Source organism: Aspergillus fumigatus, chromosome 4 (assembly GCF_000002655.1).
Source record: "Aspergillus fumigatus Af293 chromosome 4, whole genome shotgun sequence".
In the NCBI taxonomy this organism is placed as follows: Eukaryota; Fungi; Ascomycota; class Eurotiomycetes; order Eurotiales; family Aspergillaceae; genus Aspergillus; species Aspergillus fumigatus.
In genome coordinates this window covers 1,336,134-1,363,520 of record NC_007197.1, presented here as the reverse complement: position 1 = coordinate 1,363,520, position 27,387 = coordinate 1,336,134, and the positions used below count along the sequence as shown (strand labels likewise).

Sequence of the window (27,387 nt, the reverse complement as noted above, 5' to 3'; positions counted from 1 at the left end):
ATATTATTATTTAGTATTATAAAGCTTTCTTAAGTAGAATATAATTAGGTACTAACTACAGCTGCTATATATCTCTATTAAGTTACTATTAAACTATAGGAGAATACTTATAATTATAAAACCTAATATATTAGTAATAAGGAGGATTAGCTTCTTAGGGTTAAAATAAGCAAGGATTAAGATTTTAATAAATATGTTCTTTAGGTCCTAGAATACCTTCTAGGCCTCCTTTATCTAAGTAAAAGGCCTAGACTTATATCTATTCTTTACCCCCTTTAGCAGGTTTATTAGGGGAATAGTAATCTGTGAGTATGCCTTAATAAAATATTAGAAGAATCCTATAAACCCTAGAAAAATCTAAATATTATAGAATAAGTAAGGCACTAGCTACTTACTAATAGTACTAAGTTATATAGGATCTATCCAGACCCCTTCCTAGCCTATAAGAAAGCTAAGAAACTTAACTTCTATCTTATAAAACTTATATTTTAATAGTTTAATATACAGGTTCATGCTATTAAGATGCTAAAGAACCTTCTTAATATACTACTTATATTCCTCTTCTATCTATAAGTAGATAAGAATATTATCTAGATAGATAATATAGAACTTATTAAGAATTCCCTATATCATCTTATTAATATAAGCCTAGAAGGTGGCTAGTGTGTTAGTTAGCCTAAAAAATATAATTAAATATTTAAATTAGCTATAGCAGGTATGGAATACTATCTTCTACTTATTACCCTACTATATATAGATATAATAGTAAGCATCCTATAGATCTAGCTTAGTAAAGAACTTTGCTCCCTAGATATAATCTATTAATTTATTAATCTAGGGTAAGAGGTATTAATTCTTAACTATAATAGTATTTAGCCTCTAGTAGTTAATATAGAGATATAGGCCTCTATCTAGCTTTTTTATAAAGAGTACTAGTACTGCTACTAGGCTAGATAATTCCCTAATCTATCCCTTCTTAAGTATTTTATTAAGGTATTTATATAGAGCCTCTAGCTCTAACTATAATATAATAAATAGAGGGCTATATAGCAGTAACTTCCTATTAAATAGCTATATTTTATAGACTACTCTATCTAAGGGCAGGGTACTAGCTTCCTTTTCTAAAAATACCCTAGTATATTCCTAATACTATAGTAGTATTTCTAGATTAGGGGCTTTATATCCAGCCTAATTAATTATAAAGAGGAAAAGGTCCTTGCCCTATAACTTCTTAAGAAACTCCTTTAGCTCTAGGATCTTAATCCCTAGTAAGTTAATGTAATAATACTAGCTATTTACCCTCTAATTAATATCTAGGTCAGCTTACTAGAGCTAATTTTATCCTAAGACTATATTATACCTTATAATATTAGTAATTAAGAAGGGAATCTAGAATATCTTCTTAGTTAATTCTTTATCTATTACTAATACTAGTAGTAACTGTTCTCTATAGATTTTTACTTTTAAGTTATTAGTAAGTTCTATAAAAGAAAGTATTATACTATTTTTAAATTAGTACCTATTTTATATTATAAATTAGTATAATATATAGTTAGGCCTAGCCCTAGAGTTAAGAAGCACCTTAGTTATTATACCTATCCTATTAACTATAGTTTTAACCTTAGTAAGAATAGGAGGTACTAGTAGTTCCCTAGTATAGTATAAGATATTAAGCTCCTAGGGCTTAGGTTCCTATTATAAGGGAGGAGGCCCTTAGGGTAGAGTGCCTCCCCTCTATTAGGCTCTCTTTAGGTAGGTTAGAAGAAAATACCTCTTTTCCTTATAATAAAAGCAGCATCCCTCCTTCTAAAGCTAGTCTTTATTACTAGGTAGTCCCTACTTATTATTAGGTTTCCCTAATAGGTGCTTATTAAAGGAGGAATCCTTTCTTTTAGCATTACTAGTAGCTCTTAGGGGTGTCCCTAGTAAACTACTATATTACTATTTCTACCTACTTAGGGCATCTGTCTTCTATAGATAGTAGTTATAATTATCTATTCTAGTTAACTATAAGATAGTAAGTTATCCTTCCTACTACAGGATCTTATTATATTAGGCTATAAAAGTCTTAAGGTAGTTTAATAATTAATTATAGCTAGGTGTGTGCTAGACTTCTGCCTTTATATTAAGATATAATTTCTCTATAGCTATCCTTATCTAGAACTACTCTAGGCCTAGGCTAGGCTTAATTATATTTTATAACTCTTATAACTCTATGAAGAAAGATTAAATATATCTCTTATACTAGAGCTATAGGAGCTAGTATATAGTAGTATTCTAGTAGTCCCCCTATAGTTTAATATAGTCCTATAAGAATTTCTTAAATTCCTTATAACTAGCCTTATATCTCTTAGGGTGCTACTCCTGCTAAGCATTCTTAATATCTATATTAAGTTAGAAGGTTATATATAGGATCTTATTTATATTATTATTAAATATCTAGGGCTTAGCTAGGTAGTATTTAGAGAGGTTATATAGGAATATTCTTAGCTTAGCACTAGTATAGGCCCTGTAGCTATCCTATATAGCTAGGTTAGCTAGCTTAAGGCCCTTTAATTTATTATCATACTAGTCTATAGCTGCCCTTAACCCCTAGATAAGCTAAGTAAAGCTAGTCTAGTCTAGTATAATTATTAGGGTAGTATTACTAGTAACACCTAGTAGCATAGAGCTAGGATTATAGTTATATATAGGTATTATACTACTAGTCTAAAGTAGTTAGGATATATTTACTTCTAAGGTCCTTAACTTACTAGCTACCTAATCTATAGAAGGGGGATTACTATATAGGCTTCCTATAGGGGACCTATAGCTGTACTTAAAGGTTGATTCTTAACTAGATTCTAGATACTAGTTTAGTAGGCCCTTAGAGTCCCTATTATTAGACTAGTTAGTATATTATTAAGTATTTATATTTAGTAGGCTACAGGGGAAGCAGTTTAAACTATAAGGTAATTAGAGATAATTAACCTAGGGGGTCCTAGCTAGTAATGTAATAGTGACTAGGCTGTAGCTATAGATAAGAATACTAGGTTTCAGGGATGTATAAATGTATTAGTGAAAATATATATATATTAATAATTAGAATGAACTGCTTAGTCTCCCCTAAGCTATTCAGAACTCCTATTTCTACTAAGTATATTTAGAATTAGGTATATAATTACCTAAGTAAGAGGGGGCTTGCCGCTGGCGGCTTGCTGGGCTTATGTTGTTCCAAGCATGTGACATAATAAGTATATACTATCTTAATTAACGTAATTGGTAAGTAAGTGACCATTATAAGCCAGCAGCCACCTTATGTATTGCATATAAAATAGAATAATTTAAGACCTTACTATATTAATAATATAATACTAATAAGTATTAAATCTACAATATAAACTAGTCTTATAATGTTCTTATAAGTAGGGGACTTATAACCCTATATTATTCATTACCATCCATGTTAAAAGGGGAGAATATTTTAATATAGCTATATTGCATGTACACTGTATTAAATACTTAAGATAATTACTAAAATTTTTAGAAAAAAAAAAGGAATCCTACATAGTATATAGTAGTTAAATATAAGCATTAAAGATAAATCTCTAATACCAGTAACCAGTTAAGATACTGAGGTCCTGAAAAGTGACCTTTTATATGTAATATATAAGGTGGCCGCTGGCTTATAATGGCCACTTGCTTACCAATTACATTATTAGCTAGTTACTTAGTAATTAGTTCTATAAGATTAGTTGATTCTTTTTAAATTAGAATTATTTAAGCTGCTCTTCCTATAGTTAGGATAGGTTTATTATATTAAGTTAGAGTTCTAGAGAAAGATTTAGTATTAACTATTATCTTTTTAGTATCCTAACAGGCTAATTAGATTTTTAAGAGTAATTAGAACTATGAGATTAGTTATTAAGATCTAAAATTAACTAGTAAGATTAGTATAAAAGGAGTAAGATAACTATATATTACCTAAGCAAGGAGAACTAATTACTAAGTTATAGAATACTTAGCAGCTTATAGAGATATCTATAGTAAGTTATATAATCTAATAGTCTGCACTGCAGCACTATCTGTGTTGGCTGTATATAGTGGCTTTATAGTCTGCTCTAGCCCTTAACAGTGGCCCAAGTAATAAAAGTTTAAATAAGAGATAAGTTATTTAAAACTATTTCATGATTATATAGACATTAGACAACATAGACAACATAGACACTATATAACTATAGCACTAGACCCAAGTGAGAGTCATATAGATACTCTATCTGTAGAGACTATGAAACCTGTATGTTTATTCTCTATCCACATCATCATCGATATATATACACTAAAGGAAGACAATTAAAAAACAGTAAAGTATATTAGAACACCAAAAACACTGAATGAGATGGGATTACAGCTAGGTTTAATAAGGTTCATGAACCTAGCAACCCCAGTCATCACACATATTATTATAATGATATCAAAGGAGGGTTGAATGATGTTCCCCCCGAAAACGGGTGCCTATAACACAGGACCATAGAGCAATTGGCATGAGTCCTAAGCAGGACAGGTAAAGGCTGTCATCGATTTATGATAGCAGTGCTCACTGAGCCTTTTTTGTAAGCTTTCCCTCCCTTCGGCGCTTAAGAGCTTCAGGTGTATATTCAGTATCAAGAAGATAATCCCACCACCGGAAGCTACTCGAATAGTTGCCGACAAATTTCTCGTGGTGAAGATCATGGTGATCAGCTCCAGCCCAAAAAGGCAAGAAATGATGGAGACTCCAAGGGAACTCATAGCCGCTGTGCGCATCAATGGCCTGGAAAAGCCGTAGAACAATCCAGACATACATCGTGAAGATATGCAGGTCGCCGGTCAATGCACACCAAAGAATGGGGCATCCAACGGTCCCAAATCCAAGAATCATAACCTCAATAGGCGATGCATATTCGGCGGCCATACCAAAGGGTGCCGAATACTGGTGGTGAATTTTATGGATAGCCTTGTACAAAGGGCCCCAATGGAGGGCACGGTGAGAGAAATAATGCCATGTATCCTCAAGAACAAAGAAAATGGCTATCTGGTACATCATGGTCCAAACGGAGGGAAAAGGAACCGACGTAGACAGACCGAAGAATTGAGCCATGGGGTGGAAAAGCCTGCGGACATACTGTTAGAAACATACCATGGAGCCCGGTCAAATTGAGACACCAACCAAATCTGCGGAAGTTCCACAGTGAAGTGGCTAAGAAGGACAAACTTGGCGCAATCCCATTGCTCCCTAAGTGAAGGGATTTTATTCTGAGAAGCCGAATTAGGGCCTTGCGAGAAGCATTGAGATCGAATCCACTTACATTCTGGATTTTATAATTCTTGAACAAGCCCAAAGTGTCGATCAATATCCAGGGAACAGAACGGCCGAAATAGACAATCTCGTGCATCACAAACGACATGATGCCAGTTGCAAGGACATCATTTTGCATCCAGGCATACCACGCAGACCAAAGTCTCTCCACGACATTGAGATGTGCACTATGTTGGGAAACTTCCTCATACTGCTCCCAGTAAGTTCCAGGAGAAGTCGAGTATAGTGTTGAATTCCTGTACCTTGTCAGGACCAAACTGTGCTCGGACCAAGTGACAGGGAGGAGCAACTCACATTGTAGTTGATATCGCACCTGTATCCTAGTATGAGACAACTGGGTGTTGAACTATTCTTTCATCAATAAGTAAATAAGCAAACGGAGTTCAAGTTCTGGTAGAATTGTGGTATTTCAGGAGGGAGAGCTAGTGGTTAACTGAACACGCCGGACCGTCGGCCAGGACATCCATTCCCGGGGTGGCGAGACTTTTTCTTAACCTTTTTTTGTTTAGGCTCGTAAAAATATGATTATCGCCTAGCCCCTTCTCACCCCTGAGATCCATCACTGTTACTTTGTTATTGGCTACCCAAAACTTGAAGATTATCTAAGCCTTTTAGAGCATTGCCTAGATTACAGCCAGTAAGAAACAAGTACCACAATCTCTACAAAGTACCTTAATTTTGTCAATCCCCCTCTGGGCAGTTCTGTGTTATTACCTTCGGACCAATGCGTAGATCCTTACATATTGAGTCATTGTGGCTTTTTCAAATTCTTAAAAGGTACAATGAAAGTCTTGCTGGTATCTGGAGAGCAGAATAACTCCAATATCAATTTGACATTGAAAAACCACCGCCTCACGACCAAACTGAATACACATCCGTAGACAGGATTCTGAGTCGCCGATTTCTTATACCGGATAGCATGATAACCAGAGCACATTTAGTACTTCGTATTCATTATCAGATACCCCACTTGATCAGAGATAATCTCATAAATCTAGCGCTGAATTGCAGCATATTTCACCTGTACCTGTAGGGTACTATCTAGGTACTGGAAGTTTGGAATGTTTGCACTGTAATAATCAGGCAGCTGAGTATGTATGACGCCACGCCGTCCAATGTTATTATGGATGTAGTCTACTTAACCTGCGGAGTTATTGCACCCACAGAGATACACTATGATTATCATAAATCGGTTTGTCACTTCTGCTGCAACCAGTCCTGAAATGTGCTCACAATCAGTAGTCACATTCATCACTTAAATGCAGAGCTCGACAGAGTGCAACAGAAAGTCAGTGATGGTTTGCTTAGTCCTACCCAAATACCATCTCAATGCCCATATGAAGCTTCGAAGGATATAGCGACATTGCTTAGATTGATCCAGTCGCTTTCTGTCCAATCTGTATCCCAATCGTTACTACGAGCCGATCAGGTTAGAGCCTTGATTTCCAAGTTCCCTGATTCCTTGCTCAAGGGACAGGAATTGCCCGATGAAACTATCGCATATGTGCTGGATGTCTCGTGGATCATGGCTGCGAAGGCGTTTTTGCAGGTTTTAGGCATAACCATCAATGTTCTTCTCGAACATACTCACATTATCGGTGAAGAGGTTTTGTACTGGGCCGATGTTTCAGGATCAAGTTGGTATACCGGAGCATACGCAGTACAGATGGCCCCTTGTCGGCTATGGCGTTTCCTCGGACGGCCTCTTTTGTACACGGAAGATGGCGGTACGAGGAAAACTGTCAACCCAGCAGCATCTGTTTCGTGGGCCAGATTTTACGACATGGTGCGCCAATGCCTTGACCCGCGCGCGATGCTTTCGCTGCGCGCAAGGCTGTTATCTTCATTTACTGCACATAGGTCTGAGATTAGACAAAAATGCAAAGCTTTGGGAGCGATGCGAACAAGAAACGCCAGCGGCATCGGCCTTCTCATGGGGCAATGCTCCCTTCTCAAGACAGAAATTGACTCAGAGTCCGCCGCTGATGACCGCTTGCGTAATGCTGTGCTCAGGAGTGTGCTCACATTGAAGATTCTCTTGCAAATGGTGGTACATGAAGGCACGGAATATGAGTTTGAGGAGAGAATTTTTACCGCAGTCGAAAGGGAAATTGTTCGGTCTCGATCTGGCATGACAAAATTCCCCCAGTCACCCGAGTACGTTATCGAGCAGCTTTTCAGTATACTGGATGAGCTATTGCCAGACTATAGTGCCTCTTCAAAGAGGGCAATAGGTCACCATGGACGTCCCTCATGCTTGGTACGTTATTGGCTGCCGCTGTCAGTGGGGGTGCTTTCGACGAGCACTTTCCTGAGGTTGATAGGCAGTCGGCAGCACGATCTCATAAGATGGATTTCCAACATCGGATCAACTGCCTGTGAATTTTGGGGTAATTGGGTCGTTGAGCCCACGCGGAGACTCATAGGGACTATTCGACATGACGAAGAGAGCGAGATTGCACTAATGAGTAAGAATAGTCTCGAGGCGGATAGGGCCAGCTTGGAGCGGATGGTGCTTGATTTTGTCCTCGATCGACCCGAATATGAAAAGGAGCTTGGTGCGAAGCGGATTGACACTCTCACCGCGAGGATTCGAGAAGGCGATCTGACCCCAGTGCTACGAGCGTACGAGAAAGACATGCGGAAGCCCTTCATTGGAACTGTACGTGGTGATTTAGTACGGGCTCTTCTGATTCAGATTCAGAAAACGAAGGTGGATGTTGAAATAGCGATTGGTGGAATCGATTCATTGCTGAAAAGCCAGGAGCTTGTTTTTGGGTACGGGCTGCCCCTCAAGAACTGACCCCATGCAGAGCTGACGTGCGCAAGTTTCGTGAGTCTCACCCCAGGGATAATGGTCACATACGCGTTTCTGAGATGGGCATTTGGTGTCTTCGGCAATCGCAAGGGCTTGGAAGTAGGAAGGCGAAAACATGAGTTGAGACATGCTTTGCGGTACTCAAAATGGAGCCAACCCACCGATCCGTGCTGATTTGGAATTAGGGATGTCGACCGTATTTTGACACTGTCAACACCTACTGATACCGGTGTTCTAACCTATAAAGATCATGGTCTTCTTGTCTGTGGTGCAGATATTCTCCTACGAAAAGCAGCAACAGTCCTGAGAGGAGCTGATCTCCGTGAGTTTCAAGAAGACATCGATGACCTGCTAGATATACATATCGGAATACAGAGGCAAACCCAAGTTGTAAGTAGAATTGGATGGATATATTCTCGATGGATTAAGTAAGAAACAGCATACTGAGTATACTGGTTGTTCTTTTGTATATTATGCTTAATAAGATGAATTCACATCCGCCTAACTTCTCAGAGTGTTGGAATCTTTCTGAATATAAAACCTAAGATATGAAAACTTTAATGTATTTTGCAAGGGATCTCCGGTGAGGTAGGTCGTATACGCTTAAAGCACATCTCCCATCGGTGACAAAGTATTGGGCAGGGTATGCTACAGTTAATTAAAAGGTACAATGGCCCTTTAATAAGTCCTAGGATTATGGGCGCCTCCTAAAATAGTAAACTTGGATATAATATAATATACAGTAGACCCCCGATATAAGCATCCATTAGAGACAGCCATTTTGTTTCCTCATATTAAAATTTCCCTATGTTAGATTCACTGGTAACTAACACTGGAGATGTATATTCTCTACCTGAATACTGTTAGGCATTACGCAGATAGTGTTCCTGTGTTTCACCCATAAAATTCCCCTCTTATACCATATAAAATACCACATAAGAGCCTTTGAGAGGTTCTCTGTAGAGATAGCTCTTGCCACCATTTTAGCCTGTAAAATAATGTCAAAAGTAGGCTAGACTCTAGGCTAGCTAGGAAGTGGTATAAATATACAGAAAAATATCCCAATGCAAGGAATTTTATGTAGGAGAAATGATATTCAGAGGCATAAACTGTATATTAGAGCATTAAGCAAATTTCTACGAGGATCTAATTCAGGCACGGTGACCATTTGCTATATCTGAGGGTCTCCTTATGTATATCCGAGTTGCTTATAGGCTTATAGTGGAGGCGTACTGTACCATAAAGGTATCCATACTAGCTATAGAGAGGTATTGATCCCAAGTATAAGCAAGGAGCTGTTCATTAGATAGTATATAAAATGAATTATGTCCATGGATATCTACCTAGACCACTGGTGGAGTAAAAGCTGGAGATATGACACTAATCTGTAAATGTAGGTTGTAGTCAGCAAGGTATATTTTCCCAGCTTCTAGAGAGGTAGGCACAAAGTACTATCATAACTCTCAGAATTGCTATGAACCCCTGGATAACCCTCTGGATAACTCGCCTTGCTGCCGACTGACCACATACATCAGCCTGTGATCTTTACCCACTTTGTTGAATATTTTTGAAGTTATCTATCATTCCAGGCGTAGAGTTTTGAGACAGGATCGGTCGACTGCCAGGCAGGAATCTCTGATATTTTACATCAGCAATCTATCTTCTTAATTTCCTCAACGTTCGCCAATTCGACGAAAGTCCTGATACCTCGTGGTGGCTGCCTCTTCTCTACAAACAATCACCAAGAGTTAAGAAGAAACGGCGGGGGAAGTACTATTATCTTGATAGGGGAGCTGTTCTACCGACTACGACGGAGGTCATCCCCGTAATAGCGATCGAATTCTCACCCAAGTACCGGCTCTTTTGAAGTTGAATTTATACCATTTGACGATACCACAATGGCCGGCACAAGAAATTATGACTTTCTGGTAAGCTTAAACTACTCTCTCAATCTGACTATTTGATGACTGAGAATCACTTTGGTGGCCATAGATCAAGCTGTTGTTGATCGGGGACTCCGGCGTGGGGAAGTCATGCTGTCTTCTGCGATTCAGTGAGGATTCGTTCACCCCCTCATTCATCACTACGATTGGAATCGACTTTAAGATCCGCACAATTGAACTGGACGGCAAACGCGTGAAGCTTCAAATATGGGATACTGCAGGTCAGGAGCGGTTTCGAACTATCACAACTGCGTATTACAGAGGCGCCATGGGAATACTCCTTGTATATGATGTCACGGATGAACGCTCATTCCAAAGTACGTTTCTTCCGCTGTCAAATAGTGATTGACGCTGACTGCTGATGCGACCTTGTCCAGATATACGTACGTGGTTTTCAAATGTGGAGCAACATGCAAGTGAAGGAGTACACAAAATCCTCATTGGTAACAAGTGCGACTGGGAAGAAAAGCGAGCCGTCTCCACAGAACAAGGCCAACAACTCGCTGATGAGCTAGGTATTCCATTCCTTGAGGTGTCAGCCAAGAACAACATCAACATCGAGAAAGCATTCTACAGCCTCGCCTCTGCCATCAAAAAGGGCATGGATACATCGAAGTCTGAACAAGTGGGGTCACAGGGGGTCAATATAGACCATCACGGATCGGGGACATCTGGGAGTACTGGCGGTAAATGTTGTTAGGCATGCGCTTTCGTTCCAAACGTTCTTTAATCTGATTCGGACTTTCCTTCGTTTGGCGTCATCTTTGAACTCAACCCTTTACACAGGGGGCCAGTTGTTCCTTTTTACCCTACCTTCAGTTGTTAATTAGTCCAGAGACCCCTCATGCAATATGACCTCGTTACAGTTGAAATCTGCCAATGTTATCATAGTCATCAACTGAGATATGCTAGGCGGTTTTTCGATCATCTGGTCTATTTGATCTTTCATTCCTGGTGTTAAGAGTTACCAATCTAGTCTTCTTCATGTGAGTATGCATAAGAAAATAACTACTCGAATTTCCGAGGTCAACGCATAAAGCAAGAGGATCTCTACAGATCGAGCTTCCTTGATTGAAACAGTGCAATCTGCATTCATACAACAAGGCGGACCCATCTTAAGCAGACCCACCTGACATGTTATTAGTACCCAAGAAGTATTACTTAATCACTAAATCTGTGTTCTTTCCAGAAATATTAAAAGTTTTTATTGTATGTAGAGTAAGATAAAAAAAAATAAGGTAGAACATTTTGCACTATGCAGACATTTACCAGTCAATCTAGTACGTTAAGAAGGTGATTTCAATGATTATCTATTTTCTATTTTCTATCTTTATTTCTTATTTTTCCTTATTTATCCATCTCAAAACTATAGTATGTCTTACAGCAATCCTTTCGTTATGTGCACAATGACCATGTCAGGACTTACACTGAAAGGGAAAAGGAAGTCGAGGGAGTCCAATCTTACAATTTGCCTCCTTGGTCCCGTCCCGTCAACAGACATTAATTCAGCGAATGTCGGAGTGAGACCGATCTTGTGAACACCTCGTCTTCTGTTACTTGAAATGTCTGACGCTCGTCTTTTTACCGTTCGGCCGTCAAAACAAGCGAGGAGTGACCATAAGGATGCGTTCCGTATCTATCTCTCATCATCGTCCCTAGCCGCGCTCAAACTTCGAGCAGGAGACATTTGCAGTGTGAACACGCCCGACGGAAGCCCGAAAACCGCCGTAGCCTGGACCGCAGCCGAAAGTATACAGAGTACAGTTGTGCAAACTTCGAGGACATTCCAAGATTGTTATGAAATAACAGTTGGAGAAAAGATATTTATCAGCAGGGCCGAAGGTCTATTGGAAGGAATAGATCGCGTCTATATTACAGAATGCTCTGATGTAGATCGTCTCACGAGATATGGCGGCCCCATCCCGCCCAAGGAAAAAGACCACTGGGCCTTTGCTTTGCGGTTTCCTCTTTCGAGATGCGAACTTGTCGCTGTTGGTTTGACTTTTGATGTGGAGCTAATAGGGCAGCGAAGGAGTTTCAAAGTTGCCAATATTAAGACAGCGACTAGAAATCCTGCGAACACTCTATTTCGCTTTGCCGACAGCTCGGAAATCAGGATCGACGATGAAATTGATGGCGTCCCAGAAGAGGCGCCATCGGCAATACAAGTAAAGCCTTCCGGTTTAGGAGGATTGTCTCGTCAGATAGACAGCATCAACGAGAGTCTTGCTGATTTCAGCTTGGGGCAAAAATTCAGAATGCCATCATTCTATGAGCACAGCCGGGGTATCCTACTATATGGACCTAAGGGGACAGGGAAATCTGCCCTTCTACACCAGATACAAGCTGCAGGTTGGAAAAAGACGTTTAGTCTCGGTTCATCCATGTTCAGCCGGAACATCAGTGATTCGGAAACTAAGGTTCGCAATGTCTTTCAAGAGGCGGTACGTTGCCAGCCAAGTGCCATCATAATTGACCAGCTCGACTTCATTGCTCCTAAACGAGCGTCGCTAGATTCTCAATCTTTAACATCAGTACTATGTGAATGTCTAGATATGGCCAAAAGTGCTCTTGTGCTGGTTGTGGCAGCAACTCGCCATCCTAACGACGTCGACGATGCACTCAGGACACCCCACCGTCTAGCAATCGAGATTGAAATGCAGGTACCCACAGCGCAAGACCGAGCTGAAATCTTGCGGGCTATTTGTGGAAGCTCAACACGCCAATTGAGCGAGGAGCTCATCGAAACGATTGCAGAGAAAACGCACGGCTATGTCGGAGCTGATTTGTTTGCGTTACTTCAGCTTGTATGCCGCAAGGCGCGGCAGAGGCAGTTATGTCAATCTCATTCGCCGACCAGGCTCTGCGACGTTACATCAAGCCCTGACCTGGTGGCAGGTGTTGAGCACATCGAGGAGAATATGGTCGTTGATCTGGATATCGAGGAGTCGGATGTTATGTCAGCTCTACAGGAAACTCGTCCTACTGCCATGCGAGAAGTCTTCTTAGAAACACCAAAAGTCAGGTGGACTGATATTGGCGGGCAGCATGATATCAAGAAGCGTCTCCAAAAGGCTGTGGAAAGGCCTCTTAAAGTGAGTAGTGGCCCCTTAGCACTCTTGACTCGCTGACATTTCATGCAGTTCCCTGAGCGGATGAAACGACTCAATGTGAAAAGTAAAAAAGGGATACTTCTCTATGGTCCCCCGGGCTGCTCTAAGACGCTAATGGTGAAAGCACTTGCTACCGAAGCAGGTCTGAATTTCTTGGCAGTCAAGGGTGCTGAAATTTTGAGCATGTACGTCGGTGAGTCAGAACGAGCTTTGCGTGAAATATTCCGAAAGGCACGATCTGCGAGGCCGAGTATCATATTTTTCGACGAGATCGATGCAATCGCTTCACGACGAAACTCATCTCACGGAGGTGTCAATGTCCTCACCACTCTCCTAAATGAGATGGATGGCATTGAGGAATTGAAAAATGTCTTGGTCATTGCTGCAACAAACAAGCCCGATGTGATTGATCCAGCCCTGATGCGCCCGGGTCGCCTGGACAACATTTTGTATATTGGCCTGCCAGATTTTGACGCGAGAAAGGAGATTTTGAACATCTGGTTTCGCAAGTCCGTGGTCCATCCCGAAGTGGATCTGGAGGAGTTAGCTGAACTCACTCATGGTTATTCAGGGGCGGAGATTGTGAGCATTTGTGAAACCGCAGGTGATGCAGCATTGGATGAAGAAGAGGAGACTGGCCAAGAACAGGACGTGAGGTGGGAACATTTTAAATATGCGCTTGAGCAAGTGCAGAGACAAATTACGGATGCTGTCCGCGAAGAATATGAGCGATGGGGAAAGTCTGTAAAATCAGAGTGTCATGCCTCAATCAAATGATAATTTAGGTTATCTATTTTTGTACCTATTTTCACAACCAATATCACTATTGTATATTAATCTCAACGATGGCGTTGTTATACATGCTATTCAGAGAAGAGGATAAATTTAAAAAGAAGTATAAGATTGAGCTAAATGGTTACAATGTGTGAACTTGGCCTTGCTTAAATGATGGCTAGTTAATGGACAACCGCTTTAGTACATGGATATGTAGATATCTGACATCCTTCGACTAACAACCCCTTCCGACATCCAATACTACGTGTATGGTCTCCCTTGCAGTGGAATTTAAGCCAATCTTCTCTCCCGATTGCTGCTTACTCTTCAAAGTCCATTGTCCTTTTAGGCATCGTCCTGACGTCGCGATCCACGCTTGTCTGTTCCAAGTGCGTCGTGTCTCTTCCACGTCATGTCTTCCAGGTCACCTCAAGGCCGATCGCCACGTCGCTCAATGCATGAGATGGATCTCGAAGGACGATCACGGCGTTCAATGTCCCCTCGAGGAGGTCCAAGGTCGGTCAGCCGGAGTCCATCCGCTCAGTATGACAATGGCCGCCGCAACAAACATCGTTCTAGAAGCTGGTCTCGGTCTCCGTCGCGTTCTCGGACGTCATCCCTGAGCCGTAGTCGCAGCCCAAGCCGTGATTCTCGATGGTACAGAAATAGGAGCTACAGTCGTACACCGAGCCCAAGCAGTGGACCTCCAAGAAGTTCAAAGGTCTGTTCTTATTCTACGTACCTATTCCATCTGCATCTCTCTAAATCTTACTGACAGCAAACTTCATTGTAGATTATAGTTGAAAAATTGACCAAGAATGTCACCACATCTCACCTTAGAGAGATTTTTGGTTCATTTGGTGATATCAAGAGTCTTGAGCTTCCTATGAACCGAACCTGTGAGTACCCAATCTCTGGGCTGGTGGGATAAATGCGTATAAACTTACACCACCAGTCATGACAAATAGAGGCACGGCCTATATTCTTTATCATGACCCTGCAGATGCAGAAGCAGCGGTATCGCACATGCATGAGGCCCAATTAGACGGTGCCGTTCTGAATGTCTCAATCGTGCTGCCTAGGAGAGCCTTCTCACGTTCGCCGCCACCAGCAGAGAATGGCCGGGGTGGCTCTGGCCGACGCAGGTATGACTACAAGGAGCCTCCAGATCACCGGTCTTCGCGTATTCCTCCAAATGCACCTAGGACTACCCCCCCCCGAAAGCATGGCCGTTCGCGGCCCATGGAGCGACATGACTTATACCGACCGCGCTCTTTGTCGCGCTCAAGGTCACGGCGTCGCTCATTGTCATCTTTCTCAGATTCGCGCTCTAGATCCCCAGCAAGGAGACGAGCCCACATCCGAGTGGACAGCCCTAGGCACCGTAAACGCCGCAGTCCAAGTTATAGCAGTTATGGTTACAGCAGTCATAGCGATGAAGATAGAAGCCGGAGCAGGAGCAGGAGCCGAGTTCATCGCTTGGATGCCTCAAGGAAATAACCTGGAAAAACTTATTGTGTATCGTACCTCAGTTTCTTATTGAAGTGCACATGCACGGCCATGGTCGTCCTACGTGCTTTATTAGGCCTAATGACAGGAGTCTTCAAAAAGGCTTGATTTATTATACTGAATGAAATGTGAACTGCTTGCTATCATCAGTGCATAATGAGCCTTGCAACCAAGCAAGAATTAGTTGCTCTCATGAAAAGCCGCACTAGTCTCAAATCGACAATGATGTACGGGTCAATTCTCTTTCAGAAAAAAGCACACCAGCCGATATACATGGCCGCTAGATTTCTCTTGTCCGTTGCTTGTGTGATTAGTTCATCAACATGGCCATCCACTGATAAAGGAACTGACTCTCCGGGCAAAAGGCCTCGGAGTTTATTGCGAACATTCTCGAGCACCCCAGCGGGGGTCTCTGGAACATTTGCATGGGTGCGACGCTTGAGACACGTCAGTATAGGAAAATCATCGCAGGCGAGCTACTTACCTTCTTTCCAATGAAATCTGTGGTTGGATCATGCAAGAAAGTCTCCAGCACGGTCATAAGTGCATCCTCGTTCTGTCGCAGAAGGCGAAGGCTGATTTCACATGTCCTTCTGAACGGTCCTGTGAACAAGAGTTGAGCAAATGCTTCATCTTTGAGAGACTTGGGAAACAAACCATTATACCCATAGGCCCCGAAAGCATCGATCATGTTTTGGGTGAGACGGAATGGGACCAACTCAGGTTTTTCGAATGTTAAGCCCTGTTCTAATCAGTCTCGAGCGTCTGGACAACGCAAAGTGTTACCTTACCTTATCAAAAAGGCAATTGAAATCAACATGTATAACACCACCTGTGCCTTCCTCAAACAGGATATTTTCGCCATGCCGGTCTCCCAGTCTGCGCGACTCTGACGTCAGTACATAATTCACGATACGAAGTCTGCAATCGAGGACAGCATACCCCAGGACGTATCCGACCATTGACATAACTGCACAGGACCTGGTATAACGGAGCCGTGCTGCAAACCATGCCCCCGTCTCTGGAAACATTTCTACAAACCATTCGTGCAAAACTGGAGGGAATCTGGGAGAGATGAGCATCAATAATAAGGGTATAATTGATTGGGAATACACACTTCATCAAAACTTTTGTTGTGAACAAGTGAAGTTTTGAGGCCTCTGAGCATGCTTCGTTAAGATAGTGTCTGATTTCGTTGTACTGTTGTCGTGTTAGTTCAACATCAATTGACGATTAGGTGGGTAGTTGGACTGTCCATACATTCGGCATGATACCTCTCTCTTTGAGGAGCTTGATAATGATCTCTCTCAATGTTCTCAGATTGTCAACCCACTCAATTAGACCACATTCCTCATTAAGAGGGGTAACGGCGTAAGTTTTGATATCTAGAATTCTTTAGCATTGGATAATAAGCTTTAGAAATGGCACTTACACATGCGCCGTTTGCTGGACTCCACATCTTTTTTTAGAAAGCGATTGATCGTGTTATTGAATTCCATAAGACGCTGGTCCTTGCGGAGATCATCCTTAGGTTTGCAGAGGACGTTGTATATTTTCCCATCGGAGCCTCGAATGCTGATTTTTCGGGGCTTCTGCAGTGAGCTCAGAACTTGTGCATCGTCAAGTACGGCTGTGAAGCGTTAGATATCCCAACCAATTCTCTCAAGTAAATCAGAGGCATACCGTCGATGGTCGTGGGGTCTCTGGGGAAAGCCCTGAATCCCTTCAAATATTCGGTCTCATGGCTGGCCGGAAGACTTGGAGTCAACATAGCCTGGAAAGGAACAACAAGTCGACAAGGGGCAACTTTGTGGCTGAACCCAAGATGTCGGGCAAGATGAATCCTTGACGCCTTCTCCTCAACTCGTGCTGTGCATAGTTTGAGCATCTCCTCTGTGAATTTCTGTCCTTGATTGATCATTCCTCGCATGTCTAAAGGAAATTCTGTTCTGGACTTTTTGTTTGCCTCCTTGAGATAATTTAATATGTGACCTCAGTGCGGTGATTTTGCGCACTTACAGTGATTTTATGAAGACAATTGATGCCTCTAGAAGCTCGATCCTTCGAGGAGGACTTGACAACTGCAAGGACTGTCCAGAGTCCTTGCTGAGGAAAAGCATTGGCTACTTTCGCCACAATCCTGGTTAAAAGCTCGTAAACCGTGGCATGGGGATGGCATATCCGAGCGACCACTTGAGGGAGAATAGTGAACAGCTGCTACTGTAAGCAGGTCTCTCAGCAGAAGCAAGGAGCGGATAAATGACTGACCAGCGCCGCGGGCATTCGGTTTAGATATTTTTTAAGCTGTGAATGCATATCATCAAGAGTTTTTTTCCGTTGATTCAATGTGTGCGTCTGGAACTCTCTACTAAATTGTTCAGCATATTTTCCGAGTGATGAAGTGATTATGGGAAGGAGGGAAGTCAATACTCATTATCGCCCCTTTTAGGGTCGAAAGGTTTATCAACTGTGGCAGCATGCTCTAACCAAAGAGTCAAAATTCTGGGCAGTGACTGGAAAACGTATTTGTTCCCGTGCGCCAACGAACGAAGGTAGTTATCAATGACAAGTTTTGAGGCTTCACCGCTTAAGCTAGAACTATTCTTTAGTCATAGTTTTGGGGAACTAGAAAAATACACTTACTATATCTGGGCCTCTTTCCCTAAGGGTTTGGCCTTCTCAGACTCCAAGATCTTGTCGTAGTGTTTGCCCAGGTAGTAATGCGCCTTTTCCCACCTGTTGCCCTGTCAGTCTGTGTGGTAATCCTCGATATGGTGCCGTCATGCCTTGAGTGAAGTTTGATCGCTTCTCGGTACCTCTGTACGATCACATCGGATTGGGTCTGTCCCGCTCGGTCTGTCCATTTCGCTAGCAAGAGATGGGCCTGGGGTACATTAGTTGCTCCATGCCACTTCACAGAGGATAAGCAATGGCACGTACCCTAGCAGCAATCAAGTTCTGTTGCTTTTCATTTTTCAACCCACCGGATGAGGATGTGTCTGAGGCGAATTCATTTGCAGCTATTGCACCCTCTAACGTTTGTATGGCTTTTCGATGATGACCATCTTTCCAAAGTAGACGGGCGTGCTCAATAGTAGCTGACCTATCTTTCAAGCGAGCTGCACGAAGCATTGAGTGATAGGCCTGATTGGTGTAATTACCCTTTCGCGACAGACGTGCACTAGTAAGCCAGGAACCGGCGATATCTGACTCCATGAAACCATGCCTATGTGACTCGTGTCAGCATCCCTTCAGATGAACATTGAAGAAATGAATCCCACGTCAATTCCATTGTGGCCCTTCTCAATCCAAGCAGGTACTGCTTGTCAGCTATGTATCCCCCAAGGACGTCAAGTCGCCGATTTAGTACATCATGTATGCTAGTGAGCGAGCTATTTTCGGTGCCCTCACAATCGGAAATAAGTTCCATTTCAGTCAAGGCATGCAGCTTGAGGATGCTGTCATGGCAAGATTGTAGGGAAGTAACCGAGTTTACAGTCAGCGATTTGGCGACACTGAGCTGCAGATCATGAATGATGTTACGGAATTCAGTCTTGTTTCCAAGTCGAAGCGCACAAAGAGCCGATCCGACCCCGATATTGAAGTCTCCTGTATTTTCCGGTGAGCGCATTTGGAGGTAACTGCGAAGCTTATCCCAATTTCCTGTGATCCAAGACGCTTCCACAGCAAAGGGAAGAAATCTCGACGTTGAGCCAGCTGAGTTGAGCGTATCAACTCTAGCAATAATGGCATCTGAACCGGATTAGTTAACGCCAACATTGATGGCAGCTCTTCATTTGGAGATTACCTTGTTGCCCTGACTCTCGAAGACACGTAAGAAGATTCCACTGCGCATCAATGTTGTCGGGTTCTTTTTCGACTTGCAGTTCGTACCAACTTTGCGCAGTAACCCATCTGCCCGCCTTGCGGTGTTGGAGGACCTGTTGGTCAATATTCAGCACATGCAAATGAGATGAAATGCCCTCAATACCATCGGGCTCGTCAATTTGACTGTAAATCACTTGGAGATGTTGGTAGAGAAGCTCAGTGCTTGTGTGGTCATTCTTATCGGATTGACTCTTGAACCGGCGGATATACTGTTCCCAATGGAATAAGGCCCTGGAAAATGATTTGCATTCGACAGCTCTTTTCGAAATGACTTCTGGGGGTATTGAGCCCAAGAAGGTTTCCACAGCTTTGACCTGAGACGAATACGTTTCGGATAATGAATCTTGATGAGAATCCTTATGAGAACGGCCAGTATGAGATGCATGATTCTTGAGGCCGTGGAGGAGCTTCTTTTTCCCCTGTAGCCACCTTGAAAGGTAGTCCAAAATTTCAAAGACGCTCTGTCCTATTGTCAGAAGCGGGAAAGCAGTATGTACAGACCTTATGGATACAAAAGGAACGCTCACCTGACTGCATAGTATGATGGCTTCGTGAACCCGATTACTTGCTTCAGGAAGCGGATGGGAGAGTATGGTTGTGAGCTCACTTTGCAGGTCTAGCCTCTCCTCCTGGGTTCCACCAACTATACGATTTAGTACGGCGAATGGTAGGAGAAAGCTGGCGATTGAAATATCTTGACCCTTGACAATACGACTGCAAACGCTAAAAATAAGCTGTGCGTTGTCACCGCTTCCTCTTTGCAGCAGATCCTGCACAAAACTTCGCAACCAATCGCCATGCGTCAGCTCTGTGGAAAATATCGGGAACTTGCAACGCGATCTTATGGCACCGACTGTGACCGTGTACTTAGACGTGAGAAAAGGGGTCAAAGTATTGCGCACAGTCTCAGGTAATTCCGACCAACGACGGTACTTTTCATCCGCTTGAACATCTCGGGAGCGCTGGGTGACGGCCGAATCGAGGTTGCAGAGTCTGAGCAGGTTCTGCATAGCGTAGGCAAGAAAACCTTGGGCCCTCGTATTGGAGGCCGACAAGAAGGCTTGAACCAGCACATGTTGAAGGAAAAAAAGTACAAAATCAAAGGTCTCTTCCATTCTGTCGAAGTTTGATAAAACGAGAATATCCTTTTTATCCTTGACCGGATCAACTCGATTTGGATCCAGACAGCCTACAAGGCCCAGACATTGAGCCGAAAGAAGTGTTATGCTGTCGGAACCCGCGTTGAACTTGACGCAGCAATCCAGCAAGGACCTTGTTAATTGTGCAACAACTGGGTCAGGCTGTTCACTTAGTACGGACTCATGCAAGAATTCTTCATGCCTTGAAAGACAGGGCAACAGCTCTCTCAATGCCTGTTCAACAACAGCGGCATTCTCACTTTGGCAGCGACGTCCAAAAGCCGAAAGTTGACTTCGAACATCCATCTTCTCTTTCATCTTACTGATCTCACTTTCAAGCGCAGATAATGCTGGAATTGAAGCCAATGAGGGGATGGTGCTGAAATTAGTGTGTACTAGTCCACTGTGGCTTCTGAGAATATAACCGATCAGTTCCTCGGCAGTCTTCTTGCTTTGATAGTTAAAAGCATCCCAGTATCTGATAACAATTGAGAATGTTTGATCAATGAGTGGCTCGAGCTCTTCTTCGTGCAGAGAGCTGACCAACACGCTCCAGGCCGAAAAGGCATGATCACTGAGCTCTTCGATGCTAAGTGCGGAACGCAGGCACGCACATATCTGCATTTCTTAGATCAAAGTACCGACTTAAAATGAACGGAATGCTACAGCGACTTACCTGTGGTAATGCGCTGCTGATATGGCCACGGGCAACTTTGATCATCTCACCAATGGCCAAGATATTTCGCCTCTTTTCAATCAAAGGCTGTCTTATTTGAAAGTCGTTGATTGCGTGCGCGAACTGCGTGATTATACCCAGAACATGCTCCTCAATGAAATGGCAAAGCAAATTAGCTTTCTTTGATGTAGCAGTAGATTTGCGGGGAACTAAGGCTGCCAACAAATGGAGAGCTCGATGAAACTATGTTTATCAGATTAGCACACAGCTCAATGTAAAAAGGAACTGGTTCTCACATGCCCGTGCGCCTTTCTCACTTCCCGAATCACCAAGGCCTTTTAACAGATCACAAGCAATCAAGATTGGCTCCGTTCTTACCAGCTCCGCCAAAGTGCGTCCGCCGAAAGCGGAGTCAATATCGGATAGAACGGACATGATCATACCTTCCGGGTCCGACCACGGTTGACTCATCAAAAAAGCAAGAATCGCTGCAAGGTTGTTCTTCTCGGAGCAAATGTCGAAAGGTGTTTTGATATGCTTGTAGGCTGCACCAACCCTCGTGATGACGTCTCGTTTTCGAGTGAGAACAAGATATGGCAGGATGTGAACCTCAGTTAATCTTAAAAAATCATCTACATTCATTCCCAGCAGATCACAGAGTTGCTCAGCCATGTGTGGACGGGACTGAAAATTCTTCACCACCGTTATCGACAATGTCCTCCAGAAAGGCCGGAACAAACCAGCAGGAGTCACAGAGAGACGCTGAGCAAGTTTAGAAAGCTAGAAGAACTTAGCAGATTGCCATTAAAACAAGTATGCGGTCGCCGGTCAGATTATCAGAGGTGAAATGGAAGAACATCTCGAAACATGTATGACTGAATGACTACATACCTCAGCGTACGCTACTGCGCAAATGAATGGATTTGGATGGCCCAAGTACTCCAGTAGACGAAGAAGAATGATGTTCATCTCTTCGTCGTCGGAAACCCTGTGGGATTCAGGTCAGCCTTCACAAACAATACTCACTCGATGTTAGGTGCATACTCTGCAATATGGCACAAGGTCAAAATGCAAGTCTCATGTAACGGGAGTTCTTGCTTCTCAGAGAGGCTCCGCAGCCATTCTAGTATGACGACAAAGTTACTTCGACGAGTATCAGCGTTGATATCTTTTCGAACAAAAGAGATCACCAGACGCCTGAAATCATCAGCTCTTTGACGACTATAGAAGGAGGATGGTGGGGGTGTGAAAAGTAAATAGAGTCGAAGGCAATCGATAATCAGGAGGAGATGCGAGGTGGTGGTCGTACCCAGTGACTATTCTCAGCTCTCTAATCGAACTTCGAAGTGAGTGCAGACAGAAGTCGCCGAAGACAGAGGATTTCAGCTGCAGGTAGCAAGACTCAGGAGGAGCGTGGACCAATAGCCTTCGCAACGCGTCCATTGCTGTTACTCTGAGACTGGAAGCTCGTGTAAGTCTAGGTAGAATGAAGGTGAAGATCTCGCATAGCTCATGAACGTCACGCGGCTTCGAAGCGGGCTCAGGACCAAGCGCTCTTTTCTCAGTTTCACACACACTGCAAGATAGTGAGATTTCCGGAGCAGCCTTACTTGGGCTTGAAAGGCTCCCAGCCATCGCACATGCGACCCTGCCAAGCATATACAAAAGGTCGGACTTTTTTTGATCGGGGAGATCCACGAACGACTCCCTTGCACATCTATGGTCAGCTCTTCAAAAAGATATATCATGATATGCCTAACTCACGAAATAGCATGACTGAGGCATTCAACATTTACGGGTTCCCCGCAGCCCAGTAGCTCAAAAATCTTGCTAATAAGTTTATGTGCTGTGTCAAGGCGGGCGGAGCCTTCTTGCGGCCGTGGAATGTCATGGGTTGTACCATGTTGAAGCATTTCATCTTGTTGGCCCGTTTGGCCAGCAGTATTTGGTTCTTGTAAATTGACGAGACTCCTACTTTCAGCTCCAGACATGGGTCCCATCAATATTTGCAACACAGCCTAGATTTGAAATTGTGAGTTTCAAAAGATATTCACTGAGCTATTTTCGCTTGCCTACCTGAAAACCCGGCTCAAACGACTGAATGGTGCCCTTACTCTTGAAGTCGATCATTGTTGGTAAAAGAGCGGCTCTGAATTGAGTTACTACTTCTAAACGAGGTTGAGACGCGTCGATCAACTCGTCAAGAAGCCGGCCTAATTCCGCCTGAAGATGAGGCATCTGAATCAGGCTCAATGTGACTAAATCGTTACAGATCTGAACCCAGGGACGTGCCAGACCCGATTGTGGCGATAAGAGACCAGAAATATCAGGTTCAAGGGAGCGATAGATATGTAGACTGGACGTAAATTGCATACAAATGCGTGACTTGATTTCAATATCATCCATTGAGGTGCGCGCCCATCTATGGGTAATTCTCCATAGACGTTCAATTCCATTGAGGATCCAAGCCAGGTCTTGGTGAAGGGTAGGATCTTTGATGCTCGTGTGACTATGGAATGCTCTTTTTGGAACAAAGGAGTCCAGTAGTCGAAGAGCAAGTGTAATTGTCTGGGGAAATGTTCCGAGCGTAATCTTCTTGCTCAAAAGAGCTCGAGGAAGATTGAGATTGTCCAGGGTCAGGAAGATTGCACTCTTCACTGCTGGTATCGATAGTCTAACCTCTGACATATGCTGTCTCAATAAGTTATGATGACTCTCGAGCGAAAGGAAGATTTCTAGGGCACAATCAGCCAAATAAACCGTACTCATGTCTGATCATTCAACTAACCATTCGTGCACGCTCGGAGGAGTGCTAAAGCAGAATAGCAGAAGGGCAATAACGTTGTATGCTTATAATGAGGACGGATGATGCTGGAGAATATGGAGGTTATCCTCTTTCCTATGTTATTCGCCTCCCAGCTGAGCAAGTTTAGCAATCGCAATGTTAGCCACGCATACAGAGATATGCTCGTATTCTCTCCCAAGATGGTTGGGTCACATATTTCACCCAAAACTTGCGGTGACTTTTCAAGAATTGTTTGAATGATGTCCAGGCAGTCTAGTATCTGGCCTTCAAAATCTCCCTGGCGGGACCTATCGCCCTTGACACAAGGCTCGATGCCTGCTTGCAGCACGATGCAAATCAGTTTGCTAGCATCCGCGATGCTGTCATCTAGACCCAGTTGGCTACATTTCCCATCAACCAGCTCTTGGCGCAGCTGCGAGAAGGTTTCCCTAGTTAAGTAACCATGGGCACTATTTCCTTGAGACACCAGGTGCGGCGCAAGTTGAGCTGCCAGAATCGACGAAGCTGGTTCCGCGGACCTTGACACGCTGTTTGTAGTGGTGAATTGATAGGGAACCCACGACTCATTGGTGGCCATATGTGTAATAGAGAAAGCATCAAAAGCTCTCTAGCATTGGCTGAAGTCGTTAGAGAGAAGATGATTGAGTGCTTATCAAAGAGACGCGCCCCACTGGAGAGGTAAGGTATCGGTAGGCTGTAAGGTAGTGTACAGGTACCTACCTTTATCTGTTACAATGTTACAAATGAATAACCCATTCCACCCACACTGGTAAGGTGGGTACAGAACACCGTCATGGTGGGCGATGCAGTCATAAACAATGGATTATCATCTGTATGTGGTGTATTGTTTTGTGACATCACATTAGATTCTGTATCAGGCTTTCCATCAGAAAGTTCTTAGTAAACATCCACTTATTATTATGTCACTCATAAGTCGTGCAGATTGCTTTGATATTCTTTTGCTCTTCGCGTCGTGATCGTGACGTTCTTAGGAGGTTACCAAATGTATCAGGTCAGATGTAATGAGGAGTTGACACCGAAGTGACCGAACATCCTCATATCGCTTGTATAAAGCCTTCTAGGTATTATTGCACACTTACCAAGCAACAACACATCTACGAATCCAACTCTTCCTGCATATCTTGGCGCAATGGAAGTTCAAGGTAGGTTTAAAAATGGAAAATTTTCATGGCGATCACTTCGGTGACAAACTTTCCGGTTCAGAGCAGGAAGATTCAAGGCATGCATATTTTATGAAGCAAGCCTTGCTAATGGTACGATACTTTGCCTAAGGCTGGATCAGCGCTTACAAATACGCTGTGTAGGGAGAGAGAGCGCTCGAACATGGCGAAACACCAGTTGGATGCGTGTTGGTACATCATGATAAAATAGTGGGTGCTGGAATGAATGACACCAACAAATCCATGAATGTACGTCGTGGTTCCTGGACCGAGACAAGCACTCTTGGGACATCATCCTTTTTTTCTATCTTGCTCATACAATGCACATTGCAAGTCATCTTGCTGCTGCGGGAATATTGCTGGACCTCGGCTTGTTTCACTTCTTCATTTCAACTTCTTTAAAGCTCATTGCCATCAGGGTACAAGACATGCTGAGTTCATCGCCATTGAAGAAATGCTCCGGAGCCACCCCAGGTCATTGCTCCGCTCGACGGACTTGTATGTCACAGTCGAGCCATGCGTAATGTGTGCTTCCGCTCTAAGGCAGTATCGAATAAGAGCCGTCTATTTTGGTTGCGCCAATGATAGATTCGGGGGCACAGGAAGCATCTTGTCATTGCATTCTGAGTGAGTATGTCTGCCTTGAAATCCCGACTCGTTCTAAACTGCTATCTACATTAGCTTCACGATAGACCCACCATATCCTGTCTATGGAGGATTATTCCGCAAAGAAGCAATAATGTTACTCAGGCGCTTCTATATACAAGAGAATGAGAAAGGTAGGCGTCCAAAGGGCCTGGGATATACACAGATCTGAGAGAGTTACTGACATCGTCGAGCGCCAAAACCACGGCCAAAAAAGAATCGAGAACTCAAGACGATGCCCGAAGAGGATAACGCTCTGAATCTAGCCTCTTAGGCGGAAATGGAGGCATGCAGTCGTGACCGAACTTGCTACTTCGTGACCATATTGCTGAATGCAGATTGTTCATGTAGCTGTATTTCGAGTACGTGGGAAGAGCAATAGGATACAAAGGATACACAAGACATGTTCATTGTCGAGAACAAAATTCGACAACCCTCTACAAGCACAAAGACTCAGTGAGAACCGGCTGTCGTCAAGCGCTCGGCTTCGAGTTCACGCTCAGCTTGCTGATAATATTTTGCTGTGTCAACACCATGCTGCCGTACGTTAGCGAACTGCGAACTGTGTTCAAAATTCTGAGGACAGCAATGAAAAACAAAAAGGCTTACCTGGTCGTGATTGACAATGTTAAACCAAGGAAGGACATGGATAAAAAGCTGAGAGTACCGCGAATTTCTGGCAGCAACGCCTTGTAGGTAAGAGGATACTTGTGATGTACCGTATAGCGGCTCGCCCTTTTTGACTTTGTCGACCATTTCCCTCATGTCCATTTCGACCTCTCTGGCATTTTCCGTGAATCCGTAGAATCGGTCTATGCTCGGGTTAATGCATGCTACCAGAGGTTTCAGTGCGTTGACGTACTGCAAGATCTCTGGTAAAGTATGTGCAGACCTCCAATCAAACCGATTGCTGTCGCCAGTCGCATCACAGGAGCAAAGCCTCCTCGGCCCACATGGGAAGGGCTGACCCTCTCCATAGCCCAGAATGCGAGAGGGGAGGCAGCGGCCATACCCCCAGCAACTGCATAATCAGAAGGTCTAGCATATCCGAAAACTCTTCTAAGGTGCCTATGTTGATGTGAATATCTGCTTCCACAGTTGAGCGCTTGAGCGAAGGGTAGTGACATACGGATCAGAGTCAATGAGCTGCAATGCAAGGTTAGCGATTACTGTGAAGCGAACTGTATAGGAGGTAAATTGAACGCACCGGGTAGTCGGTATTAGCCCGCTTCGGAGGGATTAGAGCGTTCTTGCCTTCAGCAGCCATTGTGAGGGTACCGGGGGTGTATATGCCCTGAGGTTCACTTTTGGTCGACCGAATGGGTGGTTTGTCACTATAGATGAACTGAGAGGTGCAGCACCAAGATTACACTTACTATTCTTGGACTAGTAGAAGATCTGAGGCTTACTAAGCAATATACGTAGTTAATCAAATTTCATACCTTAGTTGACTTACGAGATCAATGTGTAAGTCGGAGTGATCATACAGCATGCAGTGGCAGGGCATAGAAGGTTACGGAGTACTCTGGATAATCATCAACTTAAGAGTACTGGGAG

General features: G+C 43.4%; 6 protein-coding genes across 6 annotated transcripts; 3 read left to right on the top strand and 3 right to left on the bottom strand.

Moving 5' to 3' along the window:
* Nucleotides 1–4,068: 4,068 nt before the first annotated feature.
* Nucleotides 4,069–5,862, bottom strand: erg25B (sterol desaturase family protein). Its single transcript, XM_741575.2, has 4 exons — nucleotides 5,633–5,862; nucleotides 5,328–5,574; nucleotides 5,189–5,274; nucleotides 4,069–5,132 (listed from the first exon to the last, which is right to left on the bottom strand). Coding segments are annotated over exons 1-4 (891 nt in total). The 5' UTR covers nucleotides 5,635–5,862; the 3' UTR covers nucleotides 4,069–4,576.
* A 170-nt stretch (nucleotides 5,863–6,032) lies between these two features.
* On the top strand, nucleotides 6,033–8,671 carry AFUA_4G04815 (NCA2 family protein). The gene is made up of 4 exons (XM_077804557.1): nucleotides 6,033–6,530; nucleotides 6,581–8,116; nucleotides 8,168–8,293; nucleotides 8,342–8,671. Exons 1-4 carry the CDS (start codon nucleotides 6,514–6,516, stop codon nucleotides 8,586–8,588), a joined length of 1,926 nt encoding a protein of 641 aa, XP_077660704.1. The 5' UTR covers nucleotides 6,033–6,513; the 3' UTR covers nucleotides 8,589–8,671.
* Nucleotides 8,672–9,212: 541 nt separating this feature from the next.
* Nucleotides 9,213–11,291, top strand: srgA (Rab family GTPase srgA). Its single transcript, XM_741574.2, has 3 exons — nucleotides 9,213–10,084; nucleotides 10,149–10,416; nucleotides 10,477–11,291. Exons 1-3 carry the CDS (start codon nucleotides 10,055–10,057, stop codon nucleotides 10,797–10,799), a joined length of 621 nt encoding a protein of 206 aa, XP_746667.1. The 5' UTR covers nucleotides 9,213–10,054; the 3' UTR covers nucleotides 10,800–11,291.
* A 33-nt stretch (nucleotides 11,292–11,324) lies between these two features.
* On the top strand, nucleotides 11,325–14,885 carry AFUA_4G04800 (putative AAA family ATPase). Its single transcript, XM_741573.2, has 5 exons — nucleotides 11,325–11,470; nucleotides 11,541–13,194; nucleotides 13,243–14,253; nucleotides 14,320–14,707; nucleotides 14,765–14,885. The coding sequence occupies exons 2-3, from the start codon at nucleotides 11,662–11,664 to the stop codon at nucleotides 13,987–13,989; spliced, it is 2,280 nt and encodes a 759-aa protein (XP_746666.1). The 5' UTR covers nucleotides 11,325–11,470; nucleotides 11,541–11,661; the 3' UTR covers nucleotides 13,990–14,253; nucleotides 14,320–14,707; nucleotides 14,765–14,885.
* Nucleotides 14,886–15,740: 855 nt separating this feature from the next.
* On the bottom strand, nucleotides 15,741–24,688 carry atrA (protein kinase MEC1; the record flags this gene model as incomplete). The annotated part of the gene is made up of 26 exons (XM_077804556.1): nucleotides 23,987–24,688; nucleotides 23,275–23,933; nucleotides 22,963–23,216; nucleotides 22,508–22,906; nucleotides 22,243–22,395; nucleotides 22,090–22,186; nucleotides 21,499–21,978; nucleotides 21,199–21,441; nucleotides 19,911–21,140; nucleotides 19,304–19,844; nucleotides 18,777–19,248; nucleotides 18,436–18,721; nucleotides 18,282–18,379; nucleotides 18,139–18,231; nucleotides 17,926–18,087; nucleotides 17,764–17,863; nucleotides 17,515–17,709; nucleotides 17,179–17,464; nucleotides 16,928–17,125; nucleotides 16,756–16,880; nucleotides 16,613–16,695; nucleotides 16,438–16,560; nucleotides 16,287–16,374; nucleotides 16,153–16,237; nucleotides 15,980–16,098; nucleotides 15,741–15,932 (listed from the first exon to the last, which is right to left on the bottom strand). Exons 1-26 carry the CDS (start codon nucleotides 24,579–24,581, stop codon nucleotides 15,741–15,743), a joined length of 7,356 nt encoding a protein of 2,451 aa, XP_077660703.1. The 5' UTR covers nucleotides 24,582–24,688.
* A 1,276-nt stretch (nucleotides 24,689–25,964) lies between these two features.
* On the bottom strand, nucleotides 25,965–27,290 carry AFUA_4G04750 (putative NADH-ubiquinone oxidoreductase 21 kDa subunit). The gene is made up of 5 exons (XM_741568.2): nucleotides 27,038–27,290; nucleotides 26,960–26,976; nucleotides 26,693–26,898; nucleotides 26,440–26,642; nucleotides 25,965–26,367 (listed from the first exon to the last, which is right to left on the bottom strand). The coding sequence occupies exons 1-5, from the start codon at nucleotides 27,095–27,097 to the stop codon at nucleotides 26,284–26,286; spliced, it is 570 nt and encodes a 189-aa protein (XP_746661.2). The 5' UTR covers nucleotides 27,098–27,290; the 3' UTR covers nucleotides 25,965–26,283.
* Between the last annotated feature and the right edge of the window lie 97 nt (nucleotides 27,291–27,387).

Excerpts from the sequence above, each read along its gene's own strand:
- AFUA_4G04750 (XM_741568.2), bottom strand. The coding sequence starts at position 27,097 with ATGGCTGCTGAAGGCAAGAACGCTCTAATCCCTCCGAAGCGGGCTAAT. Across the intron at positions 26,643-26,692 it reads ACTTTACCAGAGATCTTGCA|ACCGATTCTACGGATTCACG; the intron begins GTACGTCAACGC and ends ACCCGAGCATAG. Across the intron at positions 26,368-26,439 it reads ACATTGTCAATCACGACCAG|CATGGTGTTGACACAGCAAA; the intron begins GTAAGCCTTTTT and ends AACGTACGGCAG.
- erg25B (XM_741575.2), bottom strand. Across the intron at positions 5,275-5,327 it reads AGAATTATAAAATCCAGAAT|AATAAAATCCCTTCACTTAG; the intron begins GTAAGTGGATTC and ends TCGGCTTCTCAG. Across the intron at positions 5,133-5,188 it reads GTGGAACTTCCGCAGATTTG|GCTTTTCCACCCCATGGCTC; the intron begins GTTGGTGTCTCA and ends GTATGTCCGCAG.
- AFUA_4G04815 (XM_077804557.1), top strand. Across the intron at positions 8,117-8,167 it reads AGCCAGGAGCTTGTTTTTGG|TTTCGTGAGTCTCACCCCAG; the intron begins GTACGGGCTGCC and ends GACGTGCGCAAG. Across the intron at positions 8,294-8,341 it reads GAGTTGAGACATGCTTTGCG|GGATGTCGACCGTATTTTGA; the intron begins GTACTCAAAATG and ends ATTTGGAATTAG.
- AFUA_4G04800 (XM_741573.2), top strand. The coding sequence starts at position 11,662 with ATGTCTGACGCTCGTCTTTTTACCGTTCGGCCGTCAAAACAAGCGAGG. Across the intron at positions 13,195-13,242 it reads CTGTGGAAAGGCCTCTTAAA|TTCCCTGAGCGGATGAAACG; the intron begins GTGAGTAGTGGC and ends CATTTCATGCAG.
- srgA (XM_741574.2), top strand. The coding sequence starts at position 10,055 with ATGGCCGGCACAAGAAATTATGACTTTCTG. Across the intron at positions 10,085-10,148 it reads CAAGAAATTATGACTTTCTG|ATCAAGCTGTTGTTGATCGG; the intron begins GTAAGCTTAAAC and ends TGGTGGCCATAG. Across the intron at positions 10,417-10,476 it reads GGATGAACGCTCATTCCAAA|ATATACGTACGTGGTTTTCA; the intron begins GTACGTTTCTTC and ends GACCTTGTCCAG.